General features: G+C 41.3%; 1 protein-coding gene across 1 annotated transcript in view; it reads right to left on the bottom strand.

Moving 5' to 3' along the window:
* The window catches only part of RBIS (ribosomal biogenesis factor), a 75,277-nt gene that overhangs the window by 14,854 nt on the left and 39,225 nt on the right, over positions 1 to 21,198 (bottom strand). Inside the window, exon 3 of the mRNA XM_085605343.1 lies at positions 4,849 to 4,965. Coding sequence (XP_085461469.1) covers positions 4,849 to 4,965 — 117 coding nt within the window. The remainder of the gene's footprint in view (positions 1 to 4,848; positions 4,966 to 21,198) is intronic.

Below are 21,198 nucleotides of genomic sequence, written 5' to 3'. Positions count from 1 at the left end.
GCTATGCCAATGCTTGTTAGGAACAGTCAGCCACACAGTATTAGGAGTTCCATAAGAAAACTGTCCGTGACGTTCCTATTTGTCTCCAAAGTCCCGAGAAGTCTGCTCTCTGTTACTGTAACATCTCTATTCTCTACCTAGAATATTAAACACGTGAGAAGGATTCCCTCATGCTGTCCTCAACCAATGCATTTCACTTTATAGGGCAATTTCTCTTATTTCATGGTTGTTCTATTTTACGTTTTTAGCATTAATGCGTCTTTGCACCTCGTTCTTTTTATACGGTTATCCTATTGTACGTTGTTTGACGTCACCGACACTCTTAAAATACCACTTACTCTAATGCAGCAATATATTACAGACGTCAACTTTGGGGTTGCCGAGACACGGACCAGAGCCTTATTGGAACTTTGGAGTAAACAAGGATTTGGCTACGATCCACAAAGGTTACTTTTTGGGGTTACCGAGACATGGACCAGAGCCTTATTGGAACTTTGGAGTAAACAAGGATTTGGCTACGATCCACAAAGGTTACTTTTTATGCCCAGAGTAAGTCCCATGCTCGATGGGTAGTCTGTATTTTTGAAATGCACGACTGTCGTTGTCAAAACGGGTGACAGCAACCTAACTCCTCCCCCCCGTAACGGTCACACCTGGGGACAGGTTAGTTACTGATAAGTCTCAGTTGGACGCATTGACTTTAATGGGATCACACAGTAAGGCAACTCCGCTTTTATCAAACGATTAAGTTGTAGTTGAAAAAACTCCCTAAGCTTTGGATGTCCTTATCTCTGAAGTGCTACCCGCTGGGACAGAGCGGCTCAGCCACGGCCTTGCCTCGCTCTGGGAGGGAGGGAGGGGGGGGGGGTGAGACGCGGTACATCAATAGGATTGGGCAGAGGGGGTAGGGTTGGAGCAGAGCCATTCGCATACGAGTCCTCCGCCTCAATCATAAGGGCCCGCCAGGCAGTTTCCGACGCAAAAAAACACCCAAGCATTGGCATAGCCAATAGGTCTCGCTTTTGGGACCTTATAAGTGTTTAGTTATGCAGCACAATATCCTTTGTGCAACAACATCAACTGATGCATGGCTGAACACTTATAAGGTCCCAAAAGCGAGACCTATTGGCTATGCCAATGCTTGTTTAAAAAGTAGCAGCGCAGTTAAAACAAAAGGTCCAGAGCCTATGTCTGCTCCTAGCTTCGTGGGTTCTTACTGCTAATTCATCAAATGAGTGGAAGGGCTTTATGAATGGGTCTGGTTCTGGAAAGAGATTGAGATTTCTCTCTCAGAAAGGCCATCGGCAGCTTAGCCTTTCTCCCACAGAGTTTCTTGGGGTGGATGTCGGCAAACAGATGAAATGACGAGGTATCGTGATCTTTCAAGACTCCAGGTGATCACCTGTCGCTAACGTGCTAATGTCCGAGCTGCTGGGACTGAAGCTGGAAGATTTGTGAAAAGAGCTGCTCCTAAAATCTCAAGAAAACCCGACAAAGACGTTGGAAAATAGTTGAGAAATGTCAGCTCCGAAGAATCACACAAATACTGGGGCATAGTGAAAAAGAAACGGATATTACTCTTTCCTGTGCACCGTATGTGCATCACTGATGTAACTTCTCCTTGTAAAGACGTCATCATTCAGTACCAACCGGACGCCGGTGACTAGCTATTGCTGAAATTATTTGCGCCTCATACCGGGACAAAGATTCACTCAAGGAATATGTGGGAGAAAACATCCATTAGAAAGCCATTAATAAAGGCCATTTCATAGCAACTGCTTCCACCCTGAGGAGATGAGGGAAACATCATTTCAAAATCAGTTGTGAGAAGCTAAAGAAAAACACAAATAAAGTAAATTCAGAAAGGTATGGCACAACATCCTTGCGTAAAAGGTGCTGCACAAAACAAAACTAGATAAGGTCAAAAAATGTACTTGCAAAACTTAATTAAAAATACTTTGATCGTGGGCACACATCATGTCCTATTAGCAAATAATCTGCAAGCAAGCAGGGAAGGCACCTTTGTGACTTAGTGACGAGATCAAAAAGCATTGGCATAGCCAATAGGTCTCGCTTTTGGCACCCGCGCTTTACTTTTAACATTAAAAGTGAAGAGCGGGTGCCGCGATTATAGGAAAAGTAAAGAAATAGATGATTTTTTCTATTTCTTTACTTTTGCTATAATCGCGGCACCGGCGCTTTACTTTTAATGTAATTGAGGCGCGGAGAGAGGCACACAAAGCGCGCGCACATGCACTCAAGCTCTAGGCCAGCCATGGCAGCATTTTTTTTAAGCCCTTACTAAAAGTCTCGCCAGATCAGCGCATGCGCTGGGTCAGGCGAGACCTAAAAATGTTTTAAATGAACGTGTCCATCTGTAATGCAAGTGGTGCTCATGTAAAGCGCTCTGATACCTTCGGGTCAAATTTCCGCTATTGAAAACAACATTCAACCCTTTAAGCATAGTTTAACAAAATTTCTGTATTAGGGCAGCAAGCTCACCTTTCACACCAGTAATGGAACAGACTAATTCAAAGCAAAAAATATAAACAGTATGACTGTGCAAAAAAGTAGGAAAAATTCCAAGTTTACGTGCCAGAGTAAAAACAGCTGTTCTGAGGAAGCATCGCTTAATTAAAGAGCTGCCTGGCTAATATGGATTGCCTTAAAACAATACAGAATTTTGAATGGTGTTGCATTACGCGGAGCAACCAACTTCCTGAGGAAAAAGGTAAGTAAAGAAACGATGCACTGTATGTCGTAGAACAATGAGGATGCCAGTGGTATTTATTTACCTACAAGGGAGAGCTGAATATGCTGGCAAAAAACAAACCCATCGTGTCGATAACAAGCGGTAGTAAAAAGGCTATGTTGTGCAGGATGAGAGCGGGACTTCACGGTCGTGTGTGAGGTTAAAGATTGGATGCGAGGGGCTCAAAGGGGTTTCAGTGGCGTGTTTCCCTTGTGGGAGCGAGCTTTGAAACCATCTGTGTGCAAGTCAATTAAAAAACAGATGGTTTCAAAGCTTGCTCCCGCAAGGAAATCGCCAAACATGCACGCGTTGGCATTCAAAGCAATGCAATGCGTGCACGTTTTTGCCTGAAAAAACTGAATTGATTTCTAAAGGTCTCCTCCTATGCAGCGCATGTGCGCTGCGTAGGCGAGACCTAACATTGGCTCTCTAGAAGAATTAATGTGTACCAGATTGCTATCAAGGTATGATCGAACACAGATAGTCTGTTGTCATGTTTGAGGATCAATATTTGTAACCAAGATATGTTTAAGAAGAAAAATCATCTGATCTGTGGTATTGGGGGGGACGGATAGATCTAATTTTACCAATAGTCAGGCTTCACTGGGTAAATAATTAAGAGGTACAGGGCTATTTTCCTACCAAGAACAATTCCAAATGACAGACATCCCAACTATACAACATCAATTGTCATAAGGCCACCTCCACCTAATATTAATCCCTCCAGCAACACTAAATCCCACGAAGCTTTGCAAGCTACTGCCCTATAATCAACTACCATATCACTCATCCCCTTATAACTAACCAATCTAGTTTCCACGCTTCTTGCAGCACAGAAATATAAACTATAGAGGAGACCATTGCAATATTATCCTCCAGTTTTCAACAACATTCATTTATGCAGTTTTAAGAGGCGTGTACATCCCCGGAAAGACCTGCATGTCAAAGGTCAGGTGAAATTGATATCTGCGTGAAAGATGTTAAAGTGGTGAAGTAAATGGGAGATGCAAGGGAAGACAAAGAGGAGAGCAGAAGACTAAACACGAAAGAAGACTGAGAAGTGAACGGAAAAGACAATTAAGAAATAGAGGAAGACATCAGCCAGCTGCGTTTAATTGGTGCCATAACAAGCGTTTTTTGGAAAAAGGTTGCAGTGTGGTGGTGCATTAACCTGCAGGGAAAGTGTTCTAAATTCTAATTGTACTACCAAAAAAGGATTGTCATTGTTCCTTTGTGAAAACTAGAGGTTAGAAGAGGATTGATTTTAGTCTGCCAGACACTTTCAACTTTGACGTTAAGTACTGAGAAATGGATGGGAGTGAAACAGTTGATTAAGAAAGCCAGAATTCCCTTTTCTCTGCAACAGTGACTATTACCCAGTTTGAAACCAGACTCATCCACATGGTCCTAGAAGACTTCTCCCCTACACTGATCTTGCATACAAGTCTGAAATGCCCCTACAGACTAATGTCGCTCCATCAAGAGCCACATTATCGGAAAAGACCAATCAGCCTGGCAACAGACATTACTCTTAAATCACAGGCCCCAATTCCCCACCCACTGTCCAAGTCAAGCACAACAATAAATGTCATTGTTCTTTTCACATAGACTGAGGTGACAACATTACCAGAAGTCTTCCAGAAACCTGCAGCTGCCACACTAAAAGCTGCTTTTCGCGCAGTAACCACCCTAATTTAAGGAACTCAACATATCTACCATATTGCCCTACCCTAAAATAAACGGTTTACTCACTGAATCAAAACTTGAATAAAACGGGTGCCATTCAAACATTTGATTGCCTCTCACAGAAGGTGCCAAAGGACTTATGTACCCTCTGTATTAGTAAAAATGTAGACTGCTTTCAAAACCTTCATGGTTCCTCCATTACTCCACCGTTTTAGACCACAAACCATGTATACTTTTGTATCAAACCAAAGACCCTGTGGCAAATTAAGATATCCCTCCAAAGAGTAGTCAATAGCTTTACAGAATTCAACAACAAAGTAAGGGACTAACACTGAACATATTGTTCTAAGTTATAGGATAATCACATTTGTCTTTAAAAGTGCCAATGAGATAGCTTGCCAATTTATTACCAAATGCTTTTTTTGAGGCTCAGACGATGCTGCTTTTGATGATTCCTTAACTGCTTGATGTATTTCGGAAAATGCTTTATTAACCATGTCGACCTTATCATTATTCAGAATGTTTATCTGCAATAAAAAATAGAAATGCTTAAAATTCACAATTTTCTCTTTTACAAATGTGTTATCTAAAATGTAGTTACCAACTTAGGTTAACCATATACAGAGCAAAGGATGGAGAGAGACAAAAGCACACAAACTCTTCATTCAACAAACAAACCTCGGTTTCAATAGGACTATCTCACCCAACTATTGCGATTTTGCTTCAAATATGTGTGCTTATAAAGAACAACATACTTCTTAAATAAGCAAAACGGCTTCAGTAACTGCATCTCTTTTAAAATAGGGAGGCAATCTGAACACAATGCATGTTTGGAAAGGAGTCAGGATAGCGATTTCAGCAATAGCGCGGATCAATGCCAGTAGCATAAACGAATACCAATAAAAATCTTGCTTTCTTAAGAACCATTTGACCAGAGAGCCTTTTTTAAAACACATTTTTCTCTATCCAAGAAAGATGGGGAGAGATCGATGGCAGATGGACTTAAAAGGAGGGGGGCCACTGCTGCAAATTTCGGGATCTAGGCTAGAGCTGTTTCAGTGCAGTTCATTTTTCTAAAGCTCAACTGCAGGATTTGCAGTGGTTGCTGCCTAGACATTGAGAGATGTAATACAATATCCGTCACAAGGATTGACCTGGATATAATATGGACCGAGGGAGAAGAGTGACACAAGCAAAATTAAAACTCCTAACAGAACATGGAGGGATGGGGGTCCCCGGCTTACAGCTTTTTTTTTAAACTCAGCTGCCAATTACACAGCTCAGCAGGCACCAAGTGACAAACTGGCTTGAGACCTCTCCCAGCTTCAGGAAGGGCTAATTAATACAATACTTCTTCTTCAATGCATAGGCTCCCAGGGGACTCCTCTGCTTAGTACAGACTAGGCTAGACCGTTTGAGAAAGAGTATACACCTTACACGTTCAGTGATACTTTATGTACCTCCGATACCTCTTGTCCTCAACATGAACAGAATGGATCTTTGCAAGAGATTTAATATCTTGGGAAAAAGCAAGAAGCACAAGTAGTGGATTTATACAGGGAAGGCTCGCCGGCCACATTTTAAACACTTGAGGAGGAAATGTGGGATTCACAGAACTGTTTTAACACATGGCAGATTAGGTATAGCTATTAACATACTGGAGGAAAGAACAAATAGAACCACAAACACATGCAGTAATTCAAGCCCTCAAGATAGGTAGTTCAAGGCAGGATTACTACTCTAAATCCTTGTAAGGTAAACTCAATCTCAGTTTGTTTAAATTTCTTCTATGTAAAAGTTTCTATCCCAGCAGAATTCCAATGATGCTGGCATTGGCACCTGTCCAAAGTGAACCACTCAATTGTGTTCGGAAACAAAAAGCACCTGGACTGGACAGTCATTTTGTTTTAATACACACTCTGGCTCTTTGCAAAGATAATGGCCCAGTTTTGGCTTTTCTTCCATCCAAGAAGTGTAAAGACCGATAATTGTTTGTTCTAAAACTTGATTGTCTGAACCCTAAAGAATCCTGAGTTCTCATCTATGACAAATCATCTCTCATACCCTACAAGACTGTTTAGCTCATCATAACAATCCTTAGTTCAGCCTGGTGATGGCATTAACTCCCCCAAACAAGTTAAAATTTCATCTGTCAGACTTTGGATCACTTCCTAACAGAACAAAGCGATTATCTTCCTGATGGATTCCGAGACTTCTGGGACTAGAAGTGTCCAACAAGATCCACAAGTGCCAGCTATGTTCCTACATGGATGGGCACTAGACCTAGCTGTTACTGTCATTCAATCTTAGTACTCCAAATCTTGGTGCCAATGTTGCACAGTTGGCCCATTCTTGTCAGCTATTGCGCTCTACAAGATATAGAGGACATTTTCACTCAGAAATCAGATACTAGCCCTGCGACACTACCAAAGACCTCTGCACTTAGTAAATTACCACAGGGACCCAATAAAAGACCAAAGAACTCCCTCTCCTGTCAAATCGACTCCTATCTCTATGGAAGTGATACTTGACGAGATTCAGGCTTTAAAACCCTTTATGGAACAAACTAATACCACTTCAGCATTTGGATAATAAATGGTCCTCTTTGGACACACATGTTTTAGTGGTAGAGCAAAGGAATGACTACCGTCAAGATACCCCTTCATTTATCGCACATCTGGAATCAGAAGTATCAATGCTTAAAAAATGTACTTAAGACCTGGAATCAAAGGAATGACCTTCAAATGTATGGTCTTCCTGAAAATACTGAAGGTTCAGATCCAATTACTTATTTTCCTTCCTTCCAAAGCTTCTAGACATGACATTTTCTACTCATTTAAGCATTCAGAGGACACACAGACTTAGCCCAAGAATTTCAGCAAAACCAAGAGGAATTATTTTCTTTTTCCTGCAATACACTGATCTTCTAAAATGTAATGACTGCTATTAAAACTAAAAAAGAAATAATACGTCTGGTCCAAGACTTTATTTCTGCAAAGATGCAGCAACGGTTAGAGCGAGTCATAAGAAGCAGTTTCTGGATATGAGACCTGCTGTAAGAGCTATAAACGCCAGATTTGGTCTTCACCCCGGTTAGTTTAAGGTGATTTATAAATATAAAACAACTACCTATGATGATCCAGCTGCTCTTAAGAAATTTCTTCAGCATCATGGAGGAGAAATGTAAACTTTGAAAATTACTTAATTGTTTATTTACTTGCACGTTTGTCTCACAATCACTATTTCATCTATATTATACTGTGATAAACGGTGCTATCTGTGTTGTGCTGTGCTCTGTGTACTTATTACATCCTTCCAACTGTAGGCAAGTCTTTTCGTCCCATTTCCCTCCGGTCCCATTCCATATAGTACTCTAATTCACACCCTACCTGCCCACCTCTGGAGTGAAGGTGTCATCGTCTGGTGTCACCACTACGTACTAGTTTTGTCCGTGTTCGTAGGTATATTTCTCAGTCATCATTTGTATGACTTGTACTCTCTAGAGCCTCCTTTTTGTAATTTTCTTCACTTTGATCTATACTTTCCCATTTGTTCATCTTCCTCTTTTTCCTTTACCTGTTTCATATTACTCTAAGACTTTTTTCCTTCCTCCTAACTACAATTCCTGTTTGTTCTACTGCATTAATCTTTCCTTATCTATATATCTCAAATTCGTATTATTGGAGACATATAAACAGTTCATACTTTTGTTTCAGTTTTACTTTCTGGGTTACTTCATGGAATGTTAATGGTTTAAGTAACCCTATTAAACAGGGAGTTTTGTTTCCTTTAGCTAAACTTAAGACAGATGTTTTTCTTGAAGTAGTGCAACATCTTTGTGAACTGGCAGCTACTAAATAAAAAAACAAGCATTGAAAATGCAATAGGCCTCGCCTTTTATTAAGTTAAAGCCATTTGCTTTGCTAATGGTATTATATAGCAAAGCAAATGGCTTTAACTTAATAAAGGCGAGGCTTATTGCATTTCCAATGCTTGTTTTCAATGATCCACATGTTCAAACTACAAATCAACTTCTCACGTGAGGAATCGCGGCTCTTCAATTAGATAGTAGATTTCGGCGAGAGAGGAGGGGGTGGATCGCTGGCGTGGGATTGGACAGCAGAGAGGCAAAGGGCGGATAAGTGGGGAAAGGGCGGGAGCTTGAGGGGGCGGGGAAAGCCAGCGCTGGAGTAACCCTTTAGTGAGATGAGCAGCTGGTTAGTCACAGGCTGCGGTTAATGCCGTGGAGGTCATCCAATCCTTAATGAACTACACGTATTTAAACAATTTATGAGGTGGATGGTAGGATAACTCGCACTTCGCAGATGCTTAGGAGTTACTTTTGTTTTATTAAGCTGCCGCGTGGCAATATGTGCGAATTTCATGCGTGCAAATAAATGAAATACAAATTGAAACATTATTATTCTATATGGCTACATTCCACAATATTGCCGTTTCCAAATTCACCGCCATCGCTGGCCCAGGCCCCGAGATTGCCGCTCCAAAGCTCACCGCCGCAGGGAGAGTCCCCGTGACATCATCTCTCTGCCGCACTGGGATTGGCCCAGCAGGAGAGAGTGTTTCCCTGAAGCTTGGACGCTCCACACGAGAGCCGCGCTGGGATTGGTCCCCGGCCCAGAGAGCTCTCCCACGCTCGAAGAGAGAAGTGAGGCTCGGCCTGGGACCGTCTCGGAGAGGAGAATTGCCCGGCTTGCTGGATTCACCCCGCATCTGAAGGCAAGGTAAGGCTCGCATCCACGCTTGTGAGCCCGCGAGCTGAAGGAAATCTTCACTCCATTCAGCAACAAACAGAGGAGCAAACACTGCTTCACTCTTTTAGAGCCGTCCCAGTTGGACTGACTCGCATGACTGGTTTCTTATCTTTATGGGCCATGTGTTTGGCCCCATAAAGATAAGAAAACCTTTTACGCCAGCAGTAAGTCGGGGCAGCCAGTCCAATTGGGACGGCTCTAAAAGAGAAAAGTGTACGTCACTAGACGCTCTTTTCCAATGGCTGGCCACCGTTTAGCATAAACGGTGACGCCAGCCAATGGAAACGAGGGGCAGGGCTTAAAGCCCACTAGAGAAATCTACCCTAAAACATAAAATTTCGCCAGCGAGACTACGCATGTCTGCGCAGTCTTACGCCAGGCGAGACCTAAAAATGGTGGGTTGGCAATGTTTGTTTTACCTGCTATGGGGATAAAGAATGGTGTACTAATCCTTTGTCATAGCCATAAGAAACGTCAGCTCTCAGTCACATACCAAGAATGTGATTCAAAAAGCGCCGGGACACTCTTTTTGAGTAGCGGTGCGCTCTATAAATACCACTATAACATAACATAACATAACATTCAGAGGGCAGGTGGAGTATTGTTAAACTGCTTGCTAATACTCCAATTACAGTTTTTAATCGTTTTGGCCCAGTCTTTGTTGAAAACGCCTTTTGGAATATTATTCCAACAAACTGCATCAATATGATGATGGTTACATTATATTTGATGGTGACTGTATTCAGGTTATTGATCCTATATTAGATAGAAGGTCCAAAGTTACATTTAGGCACACTACAATGCACACACAGTTCAGACCTGCCATAGAAAGTAAATCTCTAGTTCATATATGGAGGCTAGGTCATCTAGATTTCCATTTTAATCTCAGCACAGTCCACAGTATACACAGACTTGGATCTCGTACCTTTTCCCCCAGTCAGGTAGATGGTGTTTTAACAAATTCTTTATTATTCGGTGCTAAACTGTCTCTTAATTTGAGCCATTTCTCCACGAGTTTGTCATCAATAACACGCAACTTTTTTTCTAATATGGGATTCCTTTAAAGCAGCAGCCCAAGATTTTATCCTAAACTTTCTCTCTCATGAAAAGAAAACCTTAGCAGCACAATCAAACAGTCTTCTTGATAAAATTAAAAAACTTGAATACACATATTATAATTCAAAGAATAAAGTTTATTTGTAAGAACTAATCAACGCTAAACTAACCTTTAATCACTTAACTACTAATTCTGCTTCTACTAATTTATTAAGAAGCAATGAAAGATATTATGTTGGCCAAAATAAGATGGGGGAATTGCTTGCCAGCTATTTAAAGATCAAGAAAGATAAAATGTTTGTTCTATCTTTAACCAACAATGGAGATGTCCTCCTTAAAGATAAAAACATTTTGAATGCACCTTGAGACCCTCACAGGTGAGTAGCGCGCTTCACAAATCCCCGATTGATTCAATGAATTTGTTTATTTTTACACAAATTTATACACTCTGGAACCACAACCTTCCTCATTAGACATATCTATTTTTTTTTTCAGTCTATCCTCCTTCCCCATTTTTCAAGAATTGATTTTTACCACATTAGAAAAAGTCATTTAGTTATCCGAAATTACTTGGGCAGTTTCTTCCCTATGAAGTGGGAAAGCCCCTGCACCTGACGGTTTTACTAGTGAATGTTAGTCATTTTGCAAACATCCTCCTTCCTAATCTTTTACATTAATTTCTTCGTAAAAATGAATCTTCTCAGGAAACCTTTCAAGAATCAAGCATTTGCTTAAATCCAAAAGACCATAAAGATCATAAACAATGTAAAAAACATCATACTATCTCCTTAGTTAATAAAGAGTTTATAATTTTTGCAAAAATCTTCGCATTACGTATCAATCCGATCTTGCCGGATCACATCGGTCCAGAGCAGTCTGATTTTGTCAAGGTTCGACTGCTTTCTGCTAAAGCTTTTCTCTTTTTCAGAGTCTTAAATACGCCTTCCACGTTAGATTACCCTTTGACTGCTATTGCATTAGAAGTTGAAAAAGCTTTTGACAGAATTGACTGGGATTTCAAGATTGAAGCACTAAAATGGATTGGCATACCCCCTAAATTGTGTATTTTTTTTTTTTGTTATATTGTTATATTTTTGTTATATTCAAGTCCTAAAACTGCTATCTTTGTTAATGGTAACGTGTCAGTCTACTTTTCTTTAGCCATACTAATTCGGCAAGGATGTCCTCTATCTTCCTTTTTATTTATCATTTCATTGAATTAGAACCTTTCTTAACCAAATTCTGGCAAGATTCAAGCATCATGGGATTTCAAATTGGTAAACAGTAGATAACAAGCATTTGCAATGCAATAGGTCTCGCATTTGCAAAAGTTTAAGCTATTGGCATTGTTCATGACAATGCCTTTTTTATCTATTTTATAAAACAAACACATAAATAAATGCCATTGTCATTTAAAATGCCAATAGCTAGTGTTGCATTATTATTAGCAATGCCAACTGCTCACACTTTTATAATGCGAGACCTATTGCATTGCAAATGCTTGTTGGGGATTGGCACTTATTCTTCCTCACTAAGCTTTTACCCAGAACCAGACGGTGAAACGCACACAAGGGGGAAGAAGCAAAAAGGAATAGACAGAAAAACTGTGACAGATAGTAAGCAGGAACGTGCAAGAGTGGGATAAAGGAGGAGGGAATGTCTGGCGGTGGAAAGAGGCATGAGGTGAAATCAAGACTATGCTGCATTGGTATTTGGCTTGTTGACATTCAGTAGTGCTGGCTTTTGGCCAGGGCCGGACTGGCCGTAGCGGGCACCGGGCATTTCCCCGGTGGGCTGCAAGGGTAGGAGCCAGTTTTGGGTCCCTGGGGACCGTTTTTGTTACAGGGCTGTTTTTGCAGCATAGCTGCAAAATCGGCCCCTGTAACAAAATCGGCTGAAACCGGCCCTGGCAAACAGCTCGGCCGCACCCCCCAACTCCTGGGGGGCTGGTCGAGAATTTTGCCAGAGCCGGTTTTGCTTCCCAGTCCGGCCCTGCTTTTGGCTTCTGAGCAAAACGGCATTACAGTAATTCAGGTGTGACCCAACAACCACATGGACAGTGGCAGTTGAAAAAATTAGATAGTGGTAGGGAGATTTTATGATAGGGTGTAGAAAATGTTCTCAGTCTGCGTTTAGGAGCAGGGATTATTGTTACCACAGAAACGTGGATGATACAAAATGTGTGAATTTGTTTTGGCAGCTATTGGAGATGTTTCATTTCAGCTTTCACACAGCCACATATTTGCTCTATTTTTGTCAGTGTTGACGTGCTAACTTCTCGCAGTCATGAGATGAACTTTAATCATTTTGTTTCAGGCAAGGCTTCAGGGGGCTACTGTGTTTAGGAGTAACTTAAGATTTAAAAGCACCTGCTGCAGAGTTCCTTTGCCCAGCTTTCAGGCAGCAATAAAAATATCAAGATAACTCTTGTAATTAATGTTCCTGCTAGAGAGAGGAATCAGAGTTTTAACTCGCCATAAAGTAGCATAGAGGGTTAATATGCCAGTTGCAAAGAACAAGATTTGTAGTTTATGTGGCTAGCTGAGTGGATTAGTGAAGCCAGCATTTACTAGCGCTTTAAAACAAATGAAATGTATGTGAGAGAGGTTCTATGGAGAGATGAGGGGCACTTTTGCCGGGTGGTAGTGAGGGAAATGAAGGAAAAGGTCATGGGGAGGGGGCACCAAAAAGATTGTCACACCAGGTGCCACCAGCGCTAAAGCCGGCCCTGGTTTCATGTCCTCTGGGGTGGCTCTGAAAGAGTGAACTACGTCTGTTCTTAGTGAGACAGAAACAGGACTGAACCAAGTCAGAGCATGTGGGACACAAAGATGAAACTTCAGGAAACATAAACACGCCCTCCCCTTTCTTACACTGACCCGAAAGGGTCATGAGCCTTCAGTGCTGCGCTCAGGCCAGCCAGAAAGGCTTGCAGTGGCATTGCACTAGCACTGCTAAGAGTCAGGCTACAGTGCCTCCCGACATATCGCCTCTTGCGGCCAACTGAATTGTCTGTCAAAAGGCATGTCAGAGGCTCCTTGAAGTGTAGCGCACATTGCTTACTACTGCAGTTTTTCACTTTAGAGGAAGAGAGAGCATACAACTGTGGGGCACTTGCCGCACAAGCTAATGAATCTCCAATGGCACTGCGCGTGCATCGCACTCCCTGACCCAGGACGTACGTCTCATCTGTGCTTCTGCTGAGGTTTTAAGTATGCACCTTGTGTGTGTACAAGATGCATGGGAAGCATCTGTGAGACATGAGGCTATAGGCAAACTGGAATTCATTTTGTGTGTGCTACCTAAGATGGAGGCTGAGGAGTGTTAAAGAAAGGAGGCAGAGGCCCCCTTTTAAGCTAGGGAGATTCACCCTTCCCTTTACTTGCCATTCCTTTCTGGAAGGACTGCCTCCACACGTAGTCCAGTGGCTCAGCCATCGTTGCATTTTGGCCCATGATGTGGGTTTCTGCTGAAAGCATTCTCCCATCTCCACCCACCTTCTTGCTGACACCTGCAAACAAAGACTGGCTAGACCAGTCCAAGAAGAAAATACTAAGATAGTAACTGCATGAAACTTGTTTAAGAGCTGAACATTACAGTTTACAAATGCTGTCTTCATCTTTGCTCCAAGGACGGAACAGAAACTTCCATGCAGTGTGTCCAAACTGTCATGCACAGAATACCAGCGGGAACTGTCTCAATACAACTAATATTTAGTCTTCGAGCAACAAATAGTAACTGCCACTCTCTTATATTATATACAGTATTGCCTTGTGTGCCAAAGTAACATATTTTTTCTTCTAAGGTAATAGGACTGGGTGGACCTTGATTTATCGATTACTGTTGCATGGCCTTGTAGTTTCTGAGTCTTAAACTCCACACTGCCCCCCCCCCCCACCTGCGAGTAAGCTTTGAAGTGCTCTGCTGTGCTACCTTGAGTGCCAAGGTGTACTTAGTATTCAGTTTTGGGCTCCATAGTAAGGATAATCCCCAGGACACACGTGGTAAAAGGCTCTGATTCTCGCAGTCCAGTTACCCCTGTTTATTCTGGGATTCCTGCAGAACATCCCATAAGAACAAAGATGTAAACTGATGTAAACTTATGTGCTAAAATGAAATGCTTCTGCTTATTAAAAAAAATACACTTTTAAATTTTGAAGAGACTTTAGCATATGTTTATATGATGTGTGTTGCACAATTTCCATTGCAAATATTATCATGGTTCAGCTCGTGCACGGGCTTTTAAACGCAAGCCACAACTTCGGCTAGCTTCAATCTGCCTGTTAATTTGTTTCCTCGCCCACCTCACTCTGGTCTAGGTACTGTGAGGCGGGCGTAGGAACCAGAGAAACAGGCAATGTGTGGCAGGGTCGCCATCGCCCGTGGCGTCTCTGAGAAAGGGATTGAGATTTAGTTCTAAATAAAACGCACGAATTCGTGCTGCCTTCTGTGCTTTTATTTCACAAGCTAAAGCAGCTGCATGACCACGGATCAAGAATAAATGCGCAGCGAGGCTTTTTATTATTACGAACATTGTGAAGAAAACGCCTGCTGAGAGGTGTCCAATCAGGGTAGTGCTTTATCTCGCAAGCAAAGAGAAAGGCAGCAGCGGAGATTACTCCGAACCCCCTTTGAGGAGCAGTGCGTCTATTGTTGCCTACTCGTATGTGATGCGAGTAAACGTATAAATATCGATGTGAAAAATACAGAGCGCGTCGAAATATGAACGCACTTGGAATTCGCAGAAGCCAGTAAATTGTCCCTCCCAGAGTCGGCGAAAAGAAAAGACAAGCGCGCATGAAGTTGACGAGGAGGGAGTGGGAGGGGGAGTGGGGGCGGAAAGACAAGCGCGCACTGAAGTTGACGAGGAGGGAGTGGGAGGGGGAGTGGGGGCGGGCACAGTGGTGCGGGACATCAAAGGGGCCCCGAAAGTGAAAGAAAACGAGTGCTTTCAGGCTGCCAAATGGTGCGCGCGCCCGGGGCACATGCACTGTAGTTGGAGGCCTGAAAGCACTCGTTTGCACTTCCAAAACTCGCTTACCATAAGTCTCGCCAGAGCAGCGCTAAAGCGCTGTCTCAGGCGAGACCTAAAAATGTCTGTATACGTTGACAACATCCTGTTATGTTGCTCTCATCCAACTAATTTGCTTGCCATATTCTTGGGGCACGTCTGTTCTCTCTCATATATCAGGTTATCAGTTAAATACTGTCAAATCTGAAATATTGCCTCTAAATATTTGATGTACTAAATAACTTTTCCACTGTGTAAACTTTACTTTGCAATCTGTTAAAATAAAATACCTCGATTATGGTTCACAAACACATTTTAGATACAAACTAAATTTGATTAACGTTAAGTTTCTAAATTAAACAATTCTAAGATGGAACCTATTTCTTTCTTGGTGGGGGCAGACCGGACTCCATAAAGATGATGTTGCCACCTATGATATTATACATCATTTCCATGATCCCAATACACATACTTGACTATTTTAAAAAGAAAGATTCTCTACTTTCTAAATTTCTATGAAGGGAAAACCATCTCGAATAGCTTTGTCCAGTTTAAAAAGAGGTAAATCTGATGATGGCCATAACTTCCCACATTTCCGGCAATATCATTATCCCTTCTCCTTAAAACAGTAAGCATACTGGTTTAATCATGCTCAAACCCCACACTTCCATTTATGGGTGTCGCTAGAAAAATCCCCAACAGCCCCTTTTGATATCACAGAATTATTTACGAAAAACCTCTCCCAATTAAGCTTCCCAGATATTGCACATCCACATCACAGTTTGACGCCCTTACTTCCCTCTACTCATATTTGCATTACTAAATTTCAACAACAATCTGGCATAGCCGTCTTATCCAAAACAACAATCGTTCTATATATTGGAAGACCTGGAGGAACAAAGGATTGTGTTGGATATCTAAACCCTTTGACAATGACCAGATTTTATCATTTTCTGATCTTCAAAACAAGCTTTCATTATCCTTTATTTTTCAAAAGCAAAACAAACTTTTCAGTACCTCTATAAATGACTTCATATTGAAATTACCACAAACAAACCACCCCCCAATCTGATGTATTATTGCAAGTGTTATCCGTCAAACCCAAAGCCTCTTCCATTTATAAAATATTACATTCTTCTAAAGACAGACCTAAATCAAAAAGGAATTGGCATGGGAAACAGATTTATTGGAATGTTGGTCTACTGATCAATGGAACAGATTTGGCTTAAAATGAACAAATCTACTAGATAGATAAATTTATTGTTTGATTACTTAAAATCATTACAAAAACAACACAAAACAAACCCGCCCCCCTAAATAAATACCACATTGAACTAAAACCTTAATGTCCAAAGTAAAATTCACATCACTTATCAGTTTGATTCAGTTAAAAGCAAATACGTTAATGGCTTTTTGGATGGGACGACAGAGGAATAAAAACCCAAGGGGGTACTGGTGATCTCATTAAACTTAAGTTAATTAAGCTCTTCCTCTGCTTGCCGTAAAAGTCTGCAGACTAAGTTCATATATTTAGTTCCACGGCAAGCTAGTATCGACGAGGTACCCTCTAGCCAGCGAATCACTGCTTGCCTGCTAGAGCGAATATTCAGCTCAATAAAAATTGATTTCAAATACTTTCTCCTTTGGTCTAAAGTGGCTATACATGCACATGTTAGATGGATTAATGATTCTTTTTTAAAGCCACATAGTCTGCAGGATTCCGTTTTGAATGGCGTTTTCCACTGGGGGTATAAATCCTTAGCCTCATGTACACCCATTCGGAATTTTAAAAAACGAGTTTTTAGTTGTGAACTGAAATGGGCGGATAGATACGGTTGTGGCCTCAAGAATCCATATGTATTAATTACTGTCCACCCATGCCGCCGCTTAGAGAACTCTTGTTTGTCTGCCCATAGGGATTTCTTTTTAGCTGCGCTATTTACTATTTTGCCAAAGCTTCCTCGATCCAGTCTTTTGTCCCATGCTGCTTGTAGGGTCAATTCAGCCAGGGACTCTCTCAGAAAGCTTCCCCAGGAGTTGGATGTTAGATGATCCCCCTGGAGCTTAATTTCTTCCCAGCATAGGTTATTTAGAGAGTTCGTATCGGAGGAGAGGAGCATGTGGCACAGTTTGATAAAACAGCTCATTACTCGAAATTTCTGGTGCTGGAGGCCAAACTCCAGTCTGACCTGCGAGGCGGATTTAGGCAGGTCAAAAACTGCTTTATAGATCTTTGTCTGCAAAGTATTCAAAATGTGCACTTCTTTGCCACGCCATGGAGCCAGGCCGTAGGACAATTTAGGTAGTATTTGAGCGGCCATTACTTTGAGCAAATGAGAGAAATTTGGACTGTCCATCCTTTTGCGAAGTAGTTTATATGCAAAGATTAAAGAATGCGCCTTTGCTGTTATAGCCAGTTTGTGATCTTTGTGGGATGCACCCTGCCCAATTCTTACACCCAGGTATGTATATGAGCTGACTTCTTCGACAGTTGCCCCCTTAGCCGACCATTTGAACTTAAGTTTCTTGCGATCGAATAGACAAACTATTTTTGTTTTTTCTTTATTTAACTCCAGTTGTTCCTTATCCAGGCAGGTCATGAGGTTGTTTATTGATCTCTGAAGGCCAATGGGAGTTTGGCTCAGCAGGACTATATCGTCCGCGTATTGTAATATGGCGATTGGCTCGTTGACCAGTTTCGGGGGGTGAGACTCTGGTTTTTCGATGTGCGGAGCTAAGTCAGATAAAAACAAATTGAATAGCCTGGGGGCTAAAACGCATCCTTGTTTTAGGCCGCTTTGCGTCTGGATGCTTGCAGTTGTGCTTGACCCGTTGCCTAACTTGACTCTTGCCCAGGAATCCGTGTATAGGGCAATTATGGCGTTGGGCATTATAGATGGCAAGCCCCAGACACTAAGTTTATGCCATAGCTTGCTCCTGCTTACCCTGTTGAATGCAGATTTAATGTCTACAAAGCAGGCGAACAATCGGGAATCCCTTTTTTGGGCTTTTTCTATTAAAAGAGCAAGAGTTACAAGGTTGGTTATGGTGCCCATGCCTTGCCTGAATCCTGTCTGAAATCTCGGGATTATGTTTTTTTCCTCCATCCAAAGTTTCAGCTGGGTTAGCAGGCACGAGGCGTACAATTTTGCTTCCACATCTATCAATGAAATTAGTCTGTAATTTCCGGGGTTGCTATGATCTCCCTTTTTAAAAATGGGGTGGATGATATTCCCCCTCCAAGAAGCCGGGATGTTAGACTGATTATAAATCCCATTGAAGAGTGGAGCCAGATAGGAGGACCAAAACTCTGGATCGTTCTTGAAAATGGCATTAGGAATGCCGTTGGGGCCAGCTGCTCCCTCAGTTTTAAGTTTCTGAATTATCCCTCTTAATTCTTTCCTGGTTGTCAAAGTCTTTGTCCCATAAGTCGAAGGAACTGGTTGTAATAAGCTTTCTTCCATCTTTTCTTGAATAAAAGGGACTTGAATTACTTTAGCATCTTTGGCTTCACCAGGGGGCCTTCCATTAGAACCAGTTCCTGTCTTATTGTATAGTGAGAATACATGTTTGGTCCAGATAGATGCTCCAATTCCTGCTTCTTGCAGCAGTTTCGGGCCGGATGACAGCTTGTTAATTATACCCCAGAAGTCGCTACTATTAGGCTTTTTGCTGGCGGATAATAGTTTCAGCCAAATAGATTCTCTGTGCGCAGTTTTTGCCTTCCACAGGTTCCTCCTGAATGTTTGCCTCAAAGCATACAACTTTGTTTGGTCTGTTTTAAATCCCATTTTTTTTGCTTGTAATAGCAATTTTTGTTCTCTTACAATTGCTCTTTTTTGAATTCTAAGGCCGTGATTAAACCAGGTGTCTTTTCTGTTCGCCACACTGGGGGAACGTCCCGAAGGGGCTGAGAAATTTTTAACTAAAAGGTGAGCCAAACACTCCCAGGATTTAACACGATCCAAGTCAGTTTTACAGCCCTGGTTAGCTACAAAAACCTTTGCTGTCTCTTGAATGGCCCGGGGTGCCACTCCCCGCCATTTTAGTTTTTGAAGATTATATTTTTCTGGGAGATGCACTATAGAATTAATTTTGGTGCATGATTGACTTTTTTGAACATATTTAAAACAAGAGGCAAATGATCACTTTCAGCTCTTGGGATGATGTTGAGATTGTTAATTTGTGGGAGCAAATTATTACTAATAATTATGAAATCTATTGTTGAAGAGATTTTGCCGCTTAGAAATGTTGTGGCAGCAGGAATGTCCCCCAAAGCTTTTCCATTCAGGATTGTTAAATCGAGTGATTCTAGGTTTTTTACAAATGCTCTTGTTCCCTGGTTGATTTTTCTTTTACTTCCTCACTGATTAACCAAAAGATTACTAGAGCAGCAAATACTTTACAGACTCTTTATTTTACTTATCACGATTTGTTATTCACCTCCACAAGCCTGAAGCATTTCCCTAAAGACTCAGACCCGCCTTGTTGATTGCTAAAAAACAGATTTAAATCATGTTAGCCGAATGTCTCCCTATTTTATGATTTTTGAAATAGGTTTGACACCAAATTAACACTATTTTTAAAATCCATACCGCTTTCGTTTTCCAATATTTTCTTAGGTAGTGTTACCCCTTATTGGTCTGTATTAGGTCACGGTCACAAATTAGTGGACTTACTATTAGCTGTTGCCTTTCACCTAATAACATTGATTTGGAAACATGCACAATTTTAGTTTCTAATCTTGATGGTATGCTGCATGTTTCAACCACATGCTAGATACTAAATGTGTCTCTCACTTCCTTAGCTTTCAAAAGAGGCTTGTTATGGCTTCCAGTTCCTAACTTTGTAACGAGATCTAGTTTACATGCATATAAGAACATCTCATTCCCCGCTGTAGTGCAGATGCCATCTTAAAATTAGTATGTATAATACAATACCTCTTTGTCTTCATCCATAGATTTACTATTGTATTTATTTAATACTTGCTCACTTTTATAATATGTCTACAATTTATTAACAAATGATCTGACAACATATTTCCATCAATTTTCTTCCCCCACCACTCCCTCCCCCTTTTATTATTACTACTTGTTATTATTTTTCTTTATATTGTTCCACAGCAGATAATGTATGTTTTATTTGCTATCTTCAAGTTCTAGTTTTATTCCATATTATTGTTGCATATTCATCTTTTTCAATTGTTCTATTTTGTCATTATTTCTCACATCATTACTCCACTGTTGTTCAATGTTCTAAATAAACTAAAACTTAAAATATATAGATCATTGATAAAGCCAATAGATCCCACACAAGCGAGACCCATCTGCTTTGCCAATTCTGGTTTATTCTATATGGGAAAACATTTCCCTCTTCAAAGGGTTAATCCTGGGTCACTGTGAAGATGCTTTTGGCGAACACTCTGCTATCGTACCTTAACTTCTGTAATTAAGGCATCCTGGTGCACCAGTGTGAAAAGAGTGACTTTCCATTGAAGTGACACTCTTCTCCCCACTTCCACTACAACAAGCCGTTGCCTCAAGGACAGTCTGCACATCAATGCAACTTTTACTTGTGACTTAGCCGCAACATTGGGCCGAAGCAAAAGTTGCCATACATGCATAAAAAAAAATGCATGCTGTCAACTTTTCTTGGAAATCTCAACCGCTAGACACCTGTCCCTCGTATTTTTTCCAGATGGCATCCAGGGCCCCAGTAGTGAACCTTCGAATGATCTATCTAATCGATGTTGTATAGGTTTATCTAGTGTGAACTCGGCCCTTGGGCATCAGAGCACTGTGCATGAGCGTCCGTTATATTTCACAAGCTCATATTCACAGGGACATTAAGTGATGTGCCCAGAATCATAGGATGTTGAACTGACGCCAATGTTGAACTAACTGTTCTCCATTTCCAACGTT

Source organism: Triturus cristatus, chromosome 5_1, assembly GCF_964204655.1.
Source record: "Triturus cristatus chromosome 5_1, aTriCri1.1, whole genome shotgun sequence".
In the NCBI taxonomy this organism is placed as follows: Eukaryota; Metazoa; Chordata; class Amphibia; order Caudata; family Salamandridae; genus Triturus; species Triturus cristatus.
The sequence above is the reverse complement of the archived record's forward strand: the minus strand, read 5'-3'. Positions and strand labels throughout refer to the sequence as shown.